This window comes from Sus scrofa, chromosome 18 (assembly GCF_054392235.1).
Source record: "Sus scrofa isolate SSC_HxYL_T2T_F1_AM1 chromosome 18, Sscrofa_HxYL_maternal_Yorkshire_Landrace_v2.0, whole genome shotgun sequence".
Lineage (NCBI taxonomy): Eukaryota > Metazoa > Chordata > Mammalia > Artiodactyla > Suidae > Sus > Sus scrofa.
This window is the reverse complement of record NC_139400.1, coordinates 35,488,850-35,507,150: the sequence shown is the minus strand read 5'-3', so window position 1 is coordinate 35,507,150 and position 18,301 is coordinate 35,488,850. Positions and strand designations below refer to the sequence as shown.

Sequence of the window (18,301 nt, the reverse complement as noted above, 5' to 3'; positions counted from 1 at the left end):
AAAATGTTTTATTATTTACTCTGCATTGTGATGCAGAACTCATTCCAAGGATGATTGACAAGCACAAACATTAACTAAATAGGCAAAGGCACATAAAACTCAGTGTGAGAAAAATTATTGAGTAAAAATTCATTGAATATGATATTATAAGCCATTTTATATTTCTATAATGTAAATTTATCTATGATGAACCTTAAAAACCTCTCACAAAGATATTCAAATATGTCCTAAAAAATAGCAAAAGTATTCATTGATTTCTTGTAGTATAATAATTGGGCTCAGTACATTCAGAGAAAATTCTGCAATTTAAATATTTTTAACTGAAACATTAAAATATCAGAAGCATCATCCTACTTATGGAAATACTTTGTTGAACAAAAGGAAATATTCATGAATTAACGTAAAATCTTATTGAAATATATTTCTTTTTTATGTTATTCAAATAATTATCTAGATATGGCAAATTCCTTAAAATATGTCAAATGACAAGATTTGTGTTTTAAAAACTAGAGAGATGGTTAATGTTAAATTGCAAAGTTCATAATGTTTCTCTTTGCAATTATCTACTTTGGGAAGTTTATGGAATTAAAAAAATAAAATAACAACATCAAAAGCCTACCACATTTGGACTTAGTTCTAACCTACTGCTCTTAATATTTTTCCCCAGGTGGTCTAGCAAATAATGATGATAAACAGCCCTGTTTTTCAAAGCAAATGTTTAAGAGCCTTATCCATACAGACACTATATTTTAAGTTGTTGGCACGGTACTTTATATTGCATACAATATATGTGACAAATTTCATTTTGTAGATGTATTATATTTGGAAACATATTAAGGTGATTCTTAAACTGACAGATACCCCAAAACACATAAGACAAAATGCTAATATCACTAGTAAAGAATGGTGAATTTATTGCCTCTTCTAATATTTATCAGAATTTATGAATAGGATAAAAATGTACCAGTTTACTGCAAGGAACTATTAAGTTGAAGATAACTTCAATATTTTTCTCTTTTAGAAAATGTAGACTACTGGGAGTTCCCCGTTTGCACAGCAGGTTAAGATTCTGGCGTTGTCAGTGCAGTGGCTCAGGTCACTGCTGTGGCATAGGTTCAATGCTGGGCCCAGGAAGGGAACTTCCACATGCAACAGGAGTATCCAAAAAAAAGAAAAGAAGGGAAAGAAAAAGAAAGTGTAGAATGCTAAATAGTTAATTGGCTAACAATTTTCCAGACTAATAATTTATTAATAATAACATAAATAATTTTACTCAAAAAATGTGAAAAAGGATAAAAACCCCTTATTCTTTTACTGTCACAAGTATCAGCCAAAAGCAACTGAATCTTTCAATTTTATTTACTCTTTATCCTGAATACTTCATAAAGTATTAAGAAGTGATACTAAATAGAGGGGCTTCTGAGACCTACTTTCTGCTTGGTATTTTCTGACACAGCTTCCGTTAAACTTACTGCTTAGGAAAAAAAATGAGTTGTAAATCCTCATTTTTTTTTTTTCCTGCTAATCTTCCAGAAATGCTCTGAACACCTCCTTCACTTGACTAAATTTGACTCAGGGAACTTACAATTCAGGACAGTGGTGTGTTGGGTATCTCCAAGCCCACGCCCACCATCAGAGATTGACTAGAAAGACTTAACAGGAGTCAGCAGATAGGTGTACTCACCACAAACATTTGATACAGCACCGGTGTTAAGACTGCACGGCTGGATCATACGGGAAAAATGCATAGTGTCTGGGGGAATCCTGCGGTGGCTTTCTTATGTCCTTCTATTCCCTGAGTTGCCATACAAAGTATCCTCTTCATCCTGTAACAAAGTACAGCAACACCGTGTGATGTTTCTGCTCGTAGAAGCCCACGAGAGACCTAGCTGGAGGTTGGTCACCCAGGCACCCTCTGCCCAGCATGTAGGAACACTTCAGACACCCAGAGAAAGAATAGCGTTCAGCATAAATCGTATTTTTACACAGTCTAGACAGGGTGAATCTTTTAACTTCGGACTGGGGACCAAGTTTCCAGATGCCAATCAAAGGCCAATTTTATTTTTTTAATCATTTATTGATTTCCTTATTTAATTATATATTTTTGGGCCGTACCCATGGCATTTTGGAAATTCCCGGGCCATGGACTGAACCCGCACCACAGCTATAGCCAGAGCTACAGCAGTGACAGTGCTGGATCCTGCTGGGCCACGAGAGATAATGAGATATAGGACTCTCATTGTCACAGAAAGGCACTCCAACCATGGTAAGGAAGATCAGAAAGCTGGGCAGGAGTATCAGAATGAAGTCATATCTGGTAAAATGGAGAGAGAAAGAGACAGAGAGAAAAAGACAGAAAGATTTACAGGTATATATTTAAATTATTTATAACAATAGGTTACATATTTATTGCTATTCTTAATGGTACTACTATTTGAGTATGAGAGAATTTTAAATATTTTTAATGTCCCTTAACCAAATATATTTTGATGAAAATATATTTCTCTATCAGGGAGGGAGAAGTTATTTAGGAACTAGAATATGAGCCCCAGTGAAATGTATTATGACTCTTAACATCTAACACATTCTTAGTTTTTTATTTTCCCCCTTTTAAGGTTAAATTCACTGCCTCTGAGAGAATGAGAAGTGAAATTAGAGATCTAGAACAGGATACTAATATCTAAAAATTTAGTACTGGAACCATCATCTCTGGTCTTCCATTAAAGCCATATTATCTTGTGCACAGAAAGCCTACTGAAACATTTGTCTTAACATGCCAGTGTGGAGGTTAGCTTCTTCTTTTCCTAAATAAAATTTCCTCCTATTTTCCTATTTCTTATTTTTATTTTCCCATTTACTGGGCACAAAATCAGTGTCACATATCTTTTCCTCCTTAGTTTACTATGCCCGGCATTCAAATAATCATATTACTACTTTTTTTCTCATAATTTGCCTTATGTCCATCCTTCATTTGCTATTTTATTGTACATTTTATTTAGAGTAGCTGTTTTTTTCCTATCAATTTCTTCTCTTTTTATCTTTCTCCTGCATGCAGCTATAATGAAATAAACATATTTGGTATTTTCTCTTTAAATCAATTATAGAGATAGGCACAGTCAAGAAAAGATGGAATATCTCTGAACTGCTTTCTCCTCTAACTTGGCGATTTCTTTTCCAGGCAAGCAATACCTGCTTCCCCTACCTTCACCTCACATCATGCATTATTCAGCTTCATTTGTCATATTTTATGTTTTAAATTTATATATTGTAAAATATGTTTTAAATATTTATGTAATTCTTTATGCTTCCTTCTTACTACAAAATCTTCTGTTAGGGTAGAAAAGCTGAGCTTCCCAAATTTTCCTCTTTAGTACAATTCATGTTTCCTAAAAACGGTACTGAAAATAGACCCCTCGGAGTTCCCGTTGTGGCACAGTGACAATGAATCCAACTAGGGACCATGAGGTTGAAGGTTCAATCCCTGGCATTGCTGTGGCTGTGGTGTAGGCTGGCAGCTGTAGCTCCAATTTGACCCCTAGCCTGGGAACCTCCATATGCTGCGGGTGTGGCCTGAAAAAAAAGAAAAAGAAAAAAGAAAATTAGACAACTGTATATCAAAACTGCAAAGGCAATTACTTAAAAAGCATTCCAAGCTTGCAGTCCTCCCCCAATCTATATCCCAGAACTCTGGATTGTGATGATCATTGTACAACTATAAATGCAATAAATTCATTGAGGAGTTCCCGTCGTGGCTCAGTGGTTAACCAATCTGACTAGGAACCATGAGATTGCAGGTTCGATCCCTGGCCTTGCTCAGTGGGTTAAGGATCTGGCGTTGCTGTGAGCTGTGGTGCAGGTCACAGACGCAGCTCGGATCCCACGTTGCTGTGGCTCTGGCATAGGCTGGTGGCTACAGCTCCGATTCAACCCCTAGCCTGGGAACCTCCATATACCACGGGAGCGGCCCTAGAAATGGCAAAAAGACAAATAAATAAATTCACTCATTCATTCATTGAGTAATTAAAAAAATAAAGAAAAAAGAAAAAAAGAAAAAAGATTAACCAATCCTTTAAAAAAAATAAAAATAAAAAAATAACGTCAGTAGGAGTTTTGCCCCAAAAAAGGCTTTACACAAGGAAAAGAAAAAGAATTTAAATATAAATAAGTAGAACAAACTTTAATAAGCTGTCTCAGTAAGTAGTTACCTGAGGGACTGGAACAGCTGCAATGTAAAAAGCTATTTAATAACCCTCTATTAAATAATTTTCTTTATTTAAATTAAAACCAAATGCAGGCGAAGTTGTAAACAAACAAGATTTACATACTATCAATTTCTAAAAGTAGGGCAATATAGCAATCATCTATTAACCAAATATTTAAAAGTATTATATTGCTCTGCTTTTATTATGCTCTACTATTTTGAGTGATTTATTTGTCAACTACATAATTGTGTGTAGAAATAATGAAGCAAATATACTTTGTGTAGCAAAGTGGCTTGCTAGAGCATATCAAGTAGTTTTAAAGAAAGTAAACAAATTAATTGCTAATTTTCTCACAGAATGTGGCTTCTTAAATGATAAAAACCTTACAAGACTTCTTTCAAATTTTCAATGACTATAAACTATGGAGAAGTAATTTATCTTTTTTGTCAGTGTTAATAACATATGCAAGAATTTACTTTTCTCCAGTTTCAGATAAATAGAACTTCTGTTTCTTCAGAACTCTTGCTGCTTCTTTCTCATTTGTAGTCACAATTCTCAATTTATGGCACTGGAATTATTCCATAGCAATTAATCCCAAAGTTATAACTATGATAATGAGTTCAAGAAGCAAATTTATACGTTCCCTCTTTTCCCATTTTTAACAAATAAACAGTTTCTCAGAATAAAACGTGTGGGGAAAATACTCTGAAGTAAAACTCAGAAGCAAGGTTACCTTCGAATTGAAAGACATTTCCACCCTTTTTTTTCATCCTAGATGTCAAGCTTCCTGAGGGCAGGCTGACCTTGAAGAGCTTGGGTCATACCAATGTCCAACTTGATGCCTTGCCCATTGTAACTGATCAATAATAACAATGTGTTAAAAACTAATTTTTCCCTCTATTTTGCCCCCTGCTTTCTTAAATCATAGGGGCAACATATGCATCACCACTCATGAGCTCATGAATATTTTAACAACAGAAGTATAAAACATTCCTTCATCATAACAGGCACCCCATGAGACAGAATCTAATCTCATGAGGGTTAGATTTTGTACAGCTATTTACAAAATTTGTTAGCTTTCACAGAGTTCCAGTCACATAGAATGTGACAGGGTTTCAGGGCAGCATAGTGGGAACTTCGAAAGTCTAGTCTTTTTTTGTGATAAAAAATATATTTAAGATTTTCTGTATATGAGGAATAAAGCTCCTGAAAATGGGTTGCTTTTAATAGGAGATGTTCAAAGTCTAAAACCTAAAAAGGGGATGATCCTTTGAAGAGGAATTTGAAAAGGACACTTTGACAGTACTAATAAAGGGAAAAAGAAGTTAAGCTCAGGTTGTCAACTTATCTTTTAAATAGTGGTCCAAAAAAAGACATGGGGTCATTGCCCTTTCCTTGATGACCATATTTTGGTATTTTGGGGACACTGTGAGGTATTTGAAATCACAGGTGTGTTTTAGACATTTAACTAACCTTACCTATGCTGTGACTTTCTCATGCCCCCTTTATCTTACTAGTATGTCAGCTTTTATTTCTTAGGGGAACAAAAGCCAAAAAAAAAAAAAAAAAAAAAAAAAAAAGACATCTGTACATCTGTACATCTTCCAATAAATAAAGAATCCAAACCAGAATTACCACTGGATAAAGTACAGTTGCTAAACACAAAATAATATGGAACCTAGAAAGCTGATAAAAATAAACCATGTATTTTTCCACAGAATCATAGTATTTGTGAATTTGCAATTTGTAATCAAATATTTCAGAATAAAAATGTTGATTATTTTCTTAATACTTAACACTAAAACAAATGTGTTGTTTTTTAAAAAATTCAATATATAAAATTTGAAGCTGCTAGACCTTAAGATTTAATTCACAACATTTCAATTACTGGCTAAAGGTTTTGCTTATTTTACCTGTTGGTTGAATTTCTTAACTCAGGACTTTTTCCTTTTCCATAAGACATGATACTATGTCAAAGTAACCTAACAGAGGGTTATTAGGAAATGAGTGGATGTATTCAAATGGTACATACATCCAGTTATAAGATAAGTCCTGAAGTTATGATGTGCAGCATGATGACTATAGTTAACAACATTGCACTGCATATTTAAAAGTTGCAAAAATATAAATACGGTATAGTTGCAAACAGATCTCAGCACCAGAAAAAAGTATAACTATGTGTGGTGATGGATGTTAACAAAACTTATAAATTTATTTTGTAGATCATTTCACAATGTATTCATAAGTTGTTCACTTAAAACTAATACAATGTTATATGTCAATTATATCTCAATAAAAACATAAGAATTAAACAAAATAATCTAATCTACACTCAGAGCTGTCTCAGAAGAGGGTCTAAGAATGTAGCATGATATACCGAATATCTATCTGTCTCTCTAGATACTCTAGATTTTAAAAGTTGCTTATCACTCTGGAAAGTTGACATAACTGGTTACAATATGGGATGAACAGCTGCAGTGCTCCCCCCTCTACATGGTCACTGACTGATTTCCTGCCCTGACCAGAGACCTCACAGAGATGTGCCATGGGGGATGAGTGAGAGAGAAGGGACCTGTGCAAATTCATCCTCAGTACTGAAAAACAACAAATTGGCAAAGAGAATTAACTGCTGCAGATATTGGTGTGTTTATAGACCTAAAAGGATCTGTGATTTAGAGTCAGAGGGCCTGGGAATGAGTCAGCTTCTGTGACTTAGATGTACAACATAATCTTATAAAATCACTTAATTTCTCAAAGAAGTTTCCTTTTGGTTAAAATAAACATAAGAATAACATCCACCTCACAAGGTCTTTTTAAGAATCAACTATAGTAAGTACATTGAGAAGGCAGTTTTTCATAGCTATACAAATGTAGAGCATTAGTCTCATTGTTAAAGTAATTTCTTTTCTATAGTACATATTGGTATTAGATCAGCTTGATTCTCTATGAATCTTTTGGAAAATTATTATGATAATCTATAATGGAAAAGGGTACATGTTAACAATTATTTGCTCATTCATTCATTCAGCATTCACCGTATTTCTACTGAGTGCCAAGACAACAGAAGATACAGAGATAAAAGACCATTGCCTTTCTTTAAAGAGGTTAGAGTCTAGTGGCTAGGAAAAAGAAGGAAAGACACAAATCTTGTCTAAGCTATTCTAGTCTCCGGTGGAGCATTTGAGATGGACATCACTTTGAAGGGTTTAGGAAATAGTTCCTGGAGGACGTGATTCCTGAGCTGATTACTTGAGACATGGGAAAGAGAAGCATGAATTGAGATCCAGATTCCAGATAAAATACACCTAATTCTGAAAACTAAAAATAGCTGAGCAAGACTGTGACTAAGCCAGTATTAGACAGCCTGCGATGGGGCTTAACAGGTAGAGTAAGCTGAGAACCTGAAGTGTTCTAGATTCTCTGCTAAGGACCCATTTCTTAAAAAGGTGGAATACAATGGAAAGCAGTAGTGACATGATTAGAAGTGCATTTTTAAAAAATCCTCTAAATAAAAGACATGCACACTGCAAAGGAAGAAAAAATATTGACTTTGTCTTCAGGTAACATTAATTGTCCACGTAAAAAAACCCAATAATTAATATGGAAGTGCAACAAAATTGCAGTTACAAAATCAATACACAACCAACTGCATTTCTATACACTAACAATGAACATATAGAAACCAACATTTTTGAAAACATACAATACTATTTATAATTGCCTCAAAGAAAATGAAATATTTAGTTATAAAGACAATAAAACATGTACAGGATCTGAAATGCTGATGAAGGAAATAAAAAAAAAGAGAAAGAAAGACCTAAATAAATAGCGAGACAAACTGAGCTCCTGTATTGAAAGATTCAACACAGTAAATCATCATGTCCATTTTCCCAAACTGATTTATAGTTGTAATTCAATGCCTATTAAAATCCCAGAAAGATTTTTTTATAAACTTAACAATTAAATTTTAAAATTTATATAGAAAGGCAAGGACCTAGAATAGCTAAATCAATTTTGAAAAAGTATAAATTAGGTAGAAGGAATAACTTTACTTGATGTTAAGAGCTGTAGTGGCTCAGGTCGCTATGGAGGCATGGGTTTGATCCCCAGCCCAGCACGGTGGGTCAAAGGATCTGGTTTTGTCAAGGCTGTGGTGTAGGTTGTAGCTGAGGCCTGGATTCAATCCCTGGCCCAGAAATTTCTTTATGCCATGAGGCCGTGAAAAACTAAAAAAAAAATGCAATCATAGTAGTCAGAAAAGAGTGGTATTAGTGAGGGGATAACACATATCAGTGGAAGAAAATAGAAAACCTAAAAATAAACCATAAAAATACACCCAATTGATTTTTGAACACGCTGCAAAAGCAATTTGATACAGGGAGGAGATGCTTTTCAAGAAATGGTGTTGAAGCAATTAGCTAGCCATGGGGGGAAAAAAAGAATCTTATCCTAAACTTTATATTTTATACAAAAATTAACTCAAAATAGGACATGAACTTAAATTTAAAATGTAAAACTACAAAACATTTAGAAAAAAATAGAGAACTTCTTTGGAACATAGGACAAGATAGAATTGTTACTTTTGACACCAACAGCATGATCCGTAAAAAGGAAAAACAGCATGATCCATAAAAACATAAGAAAAGGAAAAATTCAATATACTATTCTGTTTTTATGTATGTTCACAATTTTCCATAATGAGTTTTGGAGTTTTTTGGTCTGCTTTACAAAAAGGAAAATTTGATATATTGGACCTTAACAGAGTTAGATCAAAAAACTTTTGCTTTGCAAAACTTCCTGCGAGGAGGATAAGAAGACAAACTATGGACCAGGAGAAAATATTTGGAAACAATATATCTGACAAACGACAATTATTTAGAATATATAGAAAGCTTTCAGAACTTAGCAGTCAAAAAAAAAAAAAAAAAAACCCACAAAAAAACTAAACAAAGCAAAAACAAGCAATCCAATTTAAAAATGAGCAAAAAACAGGAACATACATTTTGCTGAAGAATATACAGATGGCAAATACGTGCATAAAAATAGTTCAACAAAATCAGCCATTAGGGAAATGCAAATTAAAATCACAATAAGATGTCATTACACACTATCGAATGGCTAAAAAAAAAACAGAGAAAATGCCAAATTGGTTAGGATGCTGAGAAACCTTATTGGTAGTATGTACAATGGTATAGCTTCCCTGTGAAAGATTATAGCAGCGTCTCAGAAAACTAAGTATATACTTTCCATACAACCCAGCAATTGCACCCTTGGGCATGTAACTCAAAGAAATGAAAATTTATGAACATATGAATGTTCATGGTAGCTTTATTCATAATAGCCCCATACAAGAATGAACGCAAGTGTCCTCCTGTGGGTGAATGTTTAATCCAAGTGCTATACCAGTTGGCAATGAAAGGATTGAGCTATTGACAGAAGCAAGGACTTGGATGGATTGCAACACAACTCAACTGAGTGAAAAAGACAACCTCAAAAGGTTACATATTGCATGATTTCCTTCATTAACATTCTTGAATTGACACATTTTAGAGGAGAACAGATTACTGGTTGACAAGAGATAGAAAAGAGAAAGTGAAGGAGATAGCTGTGGTTATAAAAGGGGGCCCTTGTGATGGAAATCTATGTTGACTGTGACAGTGGTCACATAAATCCACACGTATGATACATTTAGACAGGACTGAGTATAAACACACAAAAACTAGTGTATATAAAACTGGTGAACTCTTAAGTTCTATGGATTCTATAAATGTTGATTTCCTGGTTGTGAAATTGTACTACATAGGCAAGAGGTCACCTTTTAGGGAAACTGTGTAATAGGTACAAGGGATCCCTATTATTCCTCACATTTGCATGTGAATCTATAATTATCTCAAAATAGTTTTTAAAAGTCAGTAAGTGTAGTGTAAGGATAGAATGGTAATGAGCATGGAATATATAAAGGTCCTTGGATGTTTGTGTTTATTGGGGGCAAGTACTGAAAAACAGGACATGAACTATGGTGACAGTCAAGTTTCTTCCTTGAGCTTTATTCACCCCCAGGAGAGAAAACAGGAATATAAGACTAGAGAAGAGAAGTGATAAATTCAATTTTAATTTTGGTGTGTTTATTTTCTAGTAGCCAAGCAGAGTGTGTAAAACGATAATACAAGGAGAAAAAAAAGGAATTTCTGGACACGGGAAGAATATACAGTGTTCTACTGTATTTTGTATACATACATTTCATATAGCATTTCTACACATGAATGAATATAAAAATATCGGGTACCAACAAATCATGAAAGGGGGATTTTTGAACTCAGAGGCAAGAGTAAATGTATAGAAATATCCTAGGGGATTTCCAAAATAGCTGGCTAAAATGAATTGCATTCCCACTATGCATTAAAATTAACAGGAACTAAGTTATTGTCCATGTGTGCCAAGCTCTACATTGGTATTCAGAAGTATTATTCTGCTTAACCCTGACAATAGGCCCAAAATGTTGTCTTATCGTTTATAATTTTCAAACAGAGAAGTTAAGTAATTTGCCAAATAAAACAAAACCAAAGAGTAAGTTATTGGGCTAGGATTTGAATCTAACCTCTAAGCCCACATCTTTCTACTGTTTCAAGAAGCTAGTGGAGAGTTGGGGAGAACAGACCATAAAACCTTTTAAAAAACTGTGGGCTCTATATTCTTGCTTTCTTAGGGGTTTTGTAGGGTTAAATATTTTATTTATAAGTGTTCAGTTTCCTACAGAGACGTTTTAAAGGTTCTATTTAGGTCACTTGCCTCATGTCTACAGGATGGCATGCCACTTCGGCATCAGTTGATTTTTCATGGCTTTCCATTCCCCCAATATATCTGTCATGTCTGGGTTAGGAAGGAGTTAATTTTCTTATATTAATAGCTAAGTTATTCCCTTTTTTTTTTATTTTCCAATTAACATGTTGTTGCTGTTGTTTTCAGGTATTCGGGCCATATAGATTCGTTAACAAGCATCTTTCAGCTCAACTAACACAAACAGATAAACAGTGGGTGTCTTCAGTTCTCTGTTCTCAAACTTACGTGGAGCTTTAGTTCTGACTCCATTAACTACTAACTTGGGATTCCCTAAGCCTCTTCATCAGTAAACAAGTAAACAAACAAAAAATATCTTTCCATCTCCGCAGAAAATCTTCTGCATTATAAGGTTTGTTTTTCTCCTTCTCTGGTGATTTTCTATATATGCCGTTTTTTAGTTCGCATCTTTTCTTTGAGGTATTCTATTTCAAATTTTTAAGGTGGACACATTATGCCTAAGATATTTAGGGCCTGAAAGTCAATTCAATTTACGACTATACACAGCCACTTTACAAACCAAGAAGAGTAAAACCAAGCCTTGAAAAGGTAATTTTCAGATAGAAATTAGGCTTCTCTCCTTCATCAACATATATGAAGCGCTACTGTTTTCAAACACTTATTTATATTATTACTATTACCGTCATCATTACCAGTACTGCTACTACCACCACTCAGTGATCTAGATTTAATTTTAAAAGGCATTTCAACAGAAACTCTCCACGTCTCATTTCATATCCATCAAAATGCAGGCTTAGGCCTGACTAATATACCTCCTGTAAATACTAAAAAGGAGTGGGGAGTGGATTTGAGGATATTTATGTGATCTGATGCTCTGGTGGGTCAGTTTTGATCCTTCACCTTTCCAAAGCGTCCAAACCTGAGATGTCGATTTAACTTTTCGCCGTTTTCGCCATCTAGTGGTTATAAATGTTACACGTTTGGTTTTAAGGAAGATTCCTAATGATTGGGGGGCGGGGTACACGAAAAACAAAACGGTTGGCCGGATACACGAAAAACAAAACGGTTGGCCGCGACAATTTCCTAGTCACTCGCATCACTTACCCCTCACAGGGACACCTTTAACTACTTTAACCATTGTAGATGTGCGCAGACATATGCAGGGAGAATGAAGGGGACACACACTTACGGAGACACACGGCCCTTGACGCTGACATTTAGAAAAGGGTTCTAAATCCTTCCTGTCATTTGCAAAGGACGGGAAAAGGAGTTGTGGAAAAACCTAGACCAAGGAGACTGTCTGACTTTTCCGCAAGTTGGACCGAGGACATATTAACTTCTGCAACGTTAACATCTGGTCTGAACAAATAAAAAGAAAGAGGAAAAAGCACTTAAAAATTCCGCCGTGGGGCTTTGCAGGTCTTGCTACCCGGTAGACCCCAGAAGACAACCAATTCCTGCGCGTTCCGCTCCGCTCACCCTCCTTCCCAGCCTCTCTCGCTTTTTTTTTTTTTTTTTTTTCCTTCCTATTTTTTTTTTTTTTTTTCCCACGCTCGCCTTGAACCGGGACCCAGGGAGGCAGAAGCAAGGCACCGGTCCCCTTCCTTCTCTCCTCCACCAAACCACCGCAGCCGAGCGCGTCAAGCTTCCCTTTGTTCAACGAAGCTCCTTCTCCTCCCGGCAGATCCACCTGGATGCTCTCCCTCGGTGACATTTTGCGCCGGGGCTGGTGGGTGGCTGGGGTGGAGCGAGAGGAGCCCGAGGGGGCGGGGGCGGAGAAAGGTCAAGCTGAGGGAAAGGCAGGAGACGCCTTTCATAACCCGCGTGGCGGGGCGTGCGCGCGGTTATTTATTTATTTTCTCCTTATTTGTTGATCGCACGAGCAGAGCGGTGCGGGGAGCCCGGGGAGATGCAGGACCACCCACTGGCGGGGAAGCAGCTAGCAGCCCTCCCGCGCCCCCGCGCTGCCGAGCGCCTCTTGCCTCCGCGCTCGGGTGACTGCCCGCGCCCGCCCCGGCTCCGGCCCCGCCGCGCCGCCGCCCGCCCGGCCGCCCCGCAGCCCCGCAGCCCCGCAACCCCGCACCGCGCCGCTCGGGCCCGGGCGACAGCCGCGGCGCAGTAAGTTGGCAGGAGCTAGTCCCCTCCGTTCTCGCCTCCCCCGCACCTTTTGAACTTGTTGCTGCTGCTCTGCTAGCCTGCGCCTGGCTTTTGGAAGGTGAAAAGGAGGAGGGAGGCACGGAAGGATGGGGGAAGGGGAAGAAGAGCTCGCTTGAGCTTTATTTATGCTCCCCCGGCGCATCGGATTCGGCTGCTCGCGAGCTGCTTTCTGGGCTTTTCCCTTTCCGGGTGCACGGCGAGGAGAAAGTCTCTATGCAACTCAGCCCCGGCGCGCACTTTGCCAGGTATGTACCGCGGGCGAGGCGCGTTCTACGCGGAAGCAGAGGCTGCTGCCGCCGTTGCCGCGGCGGCTGCCAGCTCCCGGGCTCTGTAACTGCCACACTATACCTGAGCTGAACTTGAAAAGAGAGTCAAGGGGAGGTTGGGCGAACGTTTTTGGCTGACACAGGGGGTGCTTGTAGATGGAGGGAAGGAGGATTTATTAACGCCCCCCAGCCGTGCCCACAGCACAGCATCAGCACCTCTGCAAATACGGCCCGAGGAGTAGAGACGGCGACCGGCTCCCAAAGAGACATGGGGCAGCGGCTGTGACCGCATCTCGGAAGCTACAACAACAGGTCGCCTCTTTGAGACTCCTTTGGCGGGAAGGGCCACTTGGAAAGGGAAGGTTTGAAACAGCTAAAAGGGAAGGTGGAAGGGCTCTCTAATTCGTCAAAAGAATACCACTGACTGTCCTTCGTCTCTTCTCTGTTACACGACACATACTGACCCCACATTATCCAGACTGTCAGGGGAGAAATCAAAGACACCTGTTTGAAGAAATTGCGGTATCTAAAGTCATCTTATTTGTACTTATTTGTGCCAGGGGTGGCCTGGTCCAACTGCTGGAAAAGCTTTGATAAGGTTCCGTCGGGGTGATTCTGAGGACATTGTATTTTTTCCCCTGTTACTCCAAATACCTGTCTTTGAGGGAAGCTTGCCCTTCTGCAAACTGTGACTTCACCAGGGAGCCCTATCTTGGAATAGGGGTGATCTCTCTGGACCACATTTCTCACTAGTAATTTGTTTGAGGGGAGGAAGTGGGTGATTGTGGCTACTTTGAGTGACCCACTGTAGAGGCTTGCGTGCCCTTCTGGCCTCCACTTGAAGGAACCATGGCGGCGGGGGTAGCAGCGTGGCTGCCCTTTGCAAGGGCAGCGGCCATTGGGTGGATGCCTGTGGCCTCGGGGCCCATGCCAGCTCCCCCAAGGCAGGAGAGGAAAAGGACTCAGGATGCCCTAATTGTGCTGAATGTGAGTGGCACCCGTTTCCAGACATGGCAGGACACTCTGGAACGTTACCCAGACACTCTGCTGGGCAGTTCTGAGAGGGACTTTTTCTACCATCCAGAGACTCAGCAGTATTTTTTTGACCGTGACCCAGACATCTTCCGCCACATCCTGAATTTCTACCGCACTGGGAAGCTCCACTATCCTCGCCATGAATGCATCTCAGCTTATGATGAAGAATTGGCCTTCTTTGGCCTCATCCCAGAAATTATTGGCGACTGCTGTTATGAGGAGTACAAGGATCGGAGGCGAGAGAACGCGGAGCGTCTTCAAGATGATGCTGACACCGACAACACCGGAGAGAGCACGCTGCCCACTATGACGGCTCGGCAGAGGGTCTGGCGGGCGTTTGAGAACCCCCACACCAGCACGATGGCCCTGGTGTTCTACTATGTCACAGGGTTCTTCATTGCTGTGTCCGTCATCGCTAATGTGGTAGAAACAGTGCCGTGTGGGTCTAGTCCCGGTCACATTAAAGAACTGCCCTGTGGGGAACGGTATGCGGTGGCCTTCTTCTGCCTGGATACAGCCTGCGTCATGATCTTCACGGTTGAGTACTTGCTTCGCCTGGCGGCAGCACCCAGTCGTTACCGTTTTGTGCGTAGCGTCATGAGTATCATCGACGTGGTGGCCATCCTGCCTTATTACATCGGGCTGGTGATGACGGACAATGAGGATGTCAGTGGCGCCTTTGTCACACTCCGAGTCTTCCGGGTCTTCCGGATCTTTAAGTTTTCCCGCCACTCTCAAGGCCTGCGCATCCTGGGGTACACGCTGAAGAGCTGTGCCTCGGAATTGGGCTTCTTGCTCTTCTCTCTCACCATGGCTATCATCATCTTCGCTACAGTTATGTTCTACGCAGAGAAGGGGTCTTCGGCCAGCAAGTTCACCAGCATCCCTGCTGCCTTCTGGTACACCATCGTCACCATGACAACACTAGGGTAGGTGCCACCAAGGGAAACGGGGTGGAGGTTGATTACGTATGAAGTGGTTGTGGACCCATTAAGGTTATGTAATTATTCAGAGGAAATAATTCTTCTCTTTCTTAAGTGGGTTTAAGAAGGTATTATCGAGATGGTTTTGAAGAACTCTTTTGATGGGTGAAATGAGTATGATATAGTGATTGAGGTATTTAGGAAGTTGCTGGCAAATGTTGAGTACTGATGCTTGAAAGTGATAAATACGCAAAGAAATTTTAGAATTCCTGAATATAGGGAATGATCCTCGATATTAGATGTACAAATACATAAAGATATAATGAATGAAAAACGCAAAATTTCTGTCCAGGTAAAGGTATGAAAATACACACTACATATTGAAATGCCTAGAAAGTGCTTTAGTGTATTGCAATGAAAAGTTTACATGTATATTTGAAGTATTATTTTCATATGAATACTTTTGGCAGTCCTTTTCCATCTGAGAACCATAATTCTCATTTTACAGCATTTTAAAACGTAGATTATAGATATTACCAAAGGATTTTGTAATATATATGCACATATTCATATACATATGCATTTTAATTATGGCTGATAATTATGCAGTGTTTTAGAATATCAGGGCTGAAATTGATCAACTCTACAAAATGCAGTGGAATGATATTTGCAACATATTTAAGATTCTAGGTTCATAGTTTCAAATAAGGAAGCACATGACTGCTATCCATACACTGCTTTTTTTTTTTTTTTTTTTAAAGAAACTACAGATCCCATCAGGCAATGGACTCATGCCCACTAAATACACATAGAAGGCATAGCAGCATCTCTTGATGTTCACTAAGTGCTGTTTGCATTATAGAATTTGGGAGCCTATTTCCTTCTAGAATTCTTTTCTTCATTATTTTATTCGGTGGGAATGGTGTTCTGCAACCAAGGGACACATTCTGTATTAATGTGGTTTTTTCAAAATAAAATTTAAGCTAGAATGAAGATTTCTAGATGATTGAAGAAAGATGAAATTATTAATAATGTTAATCAAAAGTGCAGCAAAGTAGCAGCATTTATATATTAGAGAATCTAATAAAATAAAATGGTAAGAGCCTTTTACTGTTAGGAGTTCTTGGATAAGCCAGGTAGTGATGTTAGGGTCCTTTTCAGCTTTGTGCTGCTTTTCTTGCATAGTTAATCAGTTCAATGAGGATTTGGTAATGGCTGTAAGAAAAAAAGTTATACCCAAGGCTGCTTCTTAAATTTTGTGTTTCTGGCTAATTTAATTGCCTTCTTTAAATGACAGTATGGTTAAAGTCAACTTAATTTTATTAGACATATTGTGTTGAACAGAATTTCTCATGTTGTCATATGGCCAATAATGGAATATTTTATATGTGAAGAAGTTTTGGCTAAGTTAATTAAGAAATTATGGTAAAGTAATACATAATGACTTATGAGTTTGATCTCATCTCATGTATTTTTGAAGACCTACTGGTGGCTTTTCAAAAATTAATTAGTGAAAATTCTATGTCCTGCTGCTTATATTTCCCTTTTATCTTGTTGGTAATTTTGTGACACATTTTGAAGAATATGCAAAATACCTTAGCAATTTAGGTACTTGGATCTAACCAAGAGGTTTGTGTGTATATATTTGGTCTTTGTTGTCTTTATGTCATTTGAAATCTGTATTAAGGACAATTGGATAGTGCAAATCATTATCAAGACTTCAAATTAGAAGTACACATGAATTAAAAGAGAACCTGTGTTAAGAGGAAATAAAGGAAGATAATTGAAAGGAGATCTGTTTTTTAAAAATGTAGTGTCTGTGGCAGAGTTTTTCGTGAAGTATCAGTAAGTCATTGTAATACTATACTCTCTATATGATTGAATATAGACATTATTAAAATAAATGTTGATGCGATGCTAATTTTATCTGGCTAGGAAGTTCTAGACATGAGAAGTTAGTATTATTTTAAACCTTGTTTTCTGAAAGGACTTGCAAATTTTCATTTTATTTTGAAGTTTATTTTTGTTTTCAGGAAAAAAATGAGGAAATGTTAGCCATTAAAGACAGTTTTTATAATATAAGTAAAATCCTTAGAAGCATCTATCTTTTTTTGAAATGATTTAAGAAACTGAATCATAATACCTGAGTAAAATCTATGAAATTGTTTTAGCCTACATTTTCTATATGTTGGTATGTAAGAAGAATTAAATATATACACTTTCTCAGAACTTGGAAGCAAAATGGGAGTTACTTTTAATACTTAAGTTCCACTGAGGTTGAAAATTTTAATTTTCAGGAAATTGAGCTAATTAATGATCCTGATGAAATATAGCAGTCATACTATTTTTAGATTTAGGAATGTTGGAATCGAGATACAATCCATTTATTGGAGAATATATATGAGCATTTAACAAAGCATATGCTTTATAATGTAATAAAGTTTCTTCAGAAAATGTCTTCTGTTTCTCATCAAAATATATTTATAGTGTTTTATACTTTTCTAGGAGAGAGATTTTTTTTTTTTTCCAATTCCTGCCTTTGTGGTAGCTTAACTTTGGTTACATTGTGACTCAACAGCTTTATTTAAGAATAGAATATATTCAACAAAAGCAATGGCTTGAGTTTATTTTTTTTACACTGTAGCCTAATATGATGAAGTATAAGATACAAACTTTTTAGGCAGTAGTTGAAGCTAAAATCAATCTGTGTCTGATTGATGACCAGGAATTTCCAATTACACTCTATGAGCTCTTTTTACATGGCTATTATTTTTAATGGAGCTAATGTTCATCAATTTATGATAATAGGAGTGAGAATGGAATCCTAGACAGTAGTTATCAAAAGTTCCAGTTCACACAGAGATTATCTACATGAGAAGAAAGAGCCAAGAATTTATTAATTCGGGACTGGCAGAATTAT

The 18,301-nt window shown here is 37.7% G+C and overlaps 1 protein-coding gene across 1 annotated transcript in view; it reads left to right on the top strand.

Annotated features, from left to right (window-relative positions):
- Positions 1-12,815: 12,815 nt before the first annotated feature.
- Positions 12,816-18,301, top strand: part of KCND2 (potassium voltage-gated channel subfamily D member 2) — a 485,880-nt gene continuing 480,394 nt past the window's right edge. The window contains exon 1 of the mRNA XM_021078791.2: positions 12,816-15,387. Within this exon, the coding sequence (XP_020934450.1) occupies positions 14,273-15,387 (1,115 nt within the window). The 5' untranslated portion in view covers positions 12,816-14,272. The remainder of the gene's footprint in view (positions 15,388-18,301) is intronic.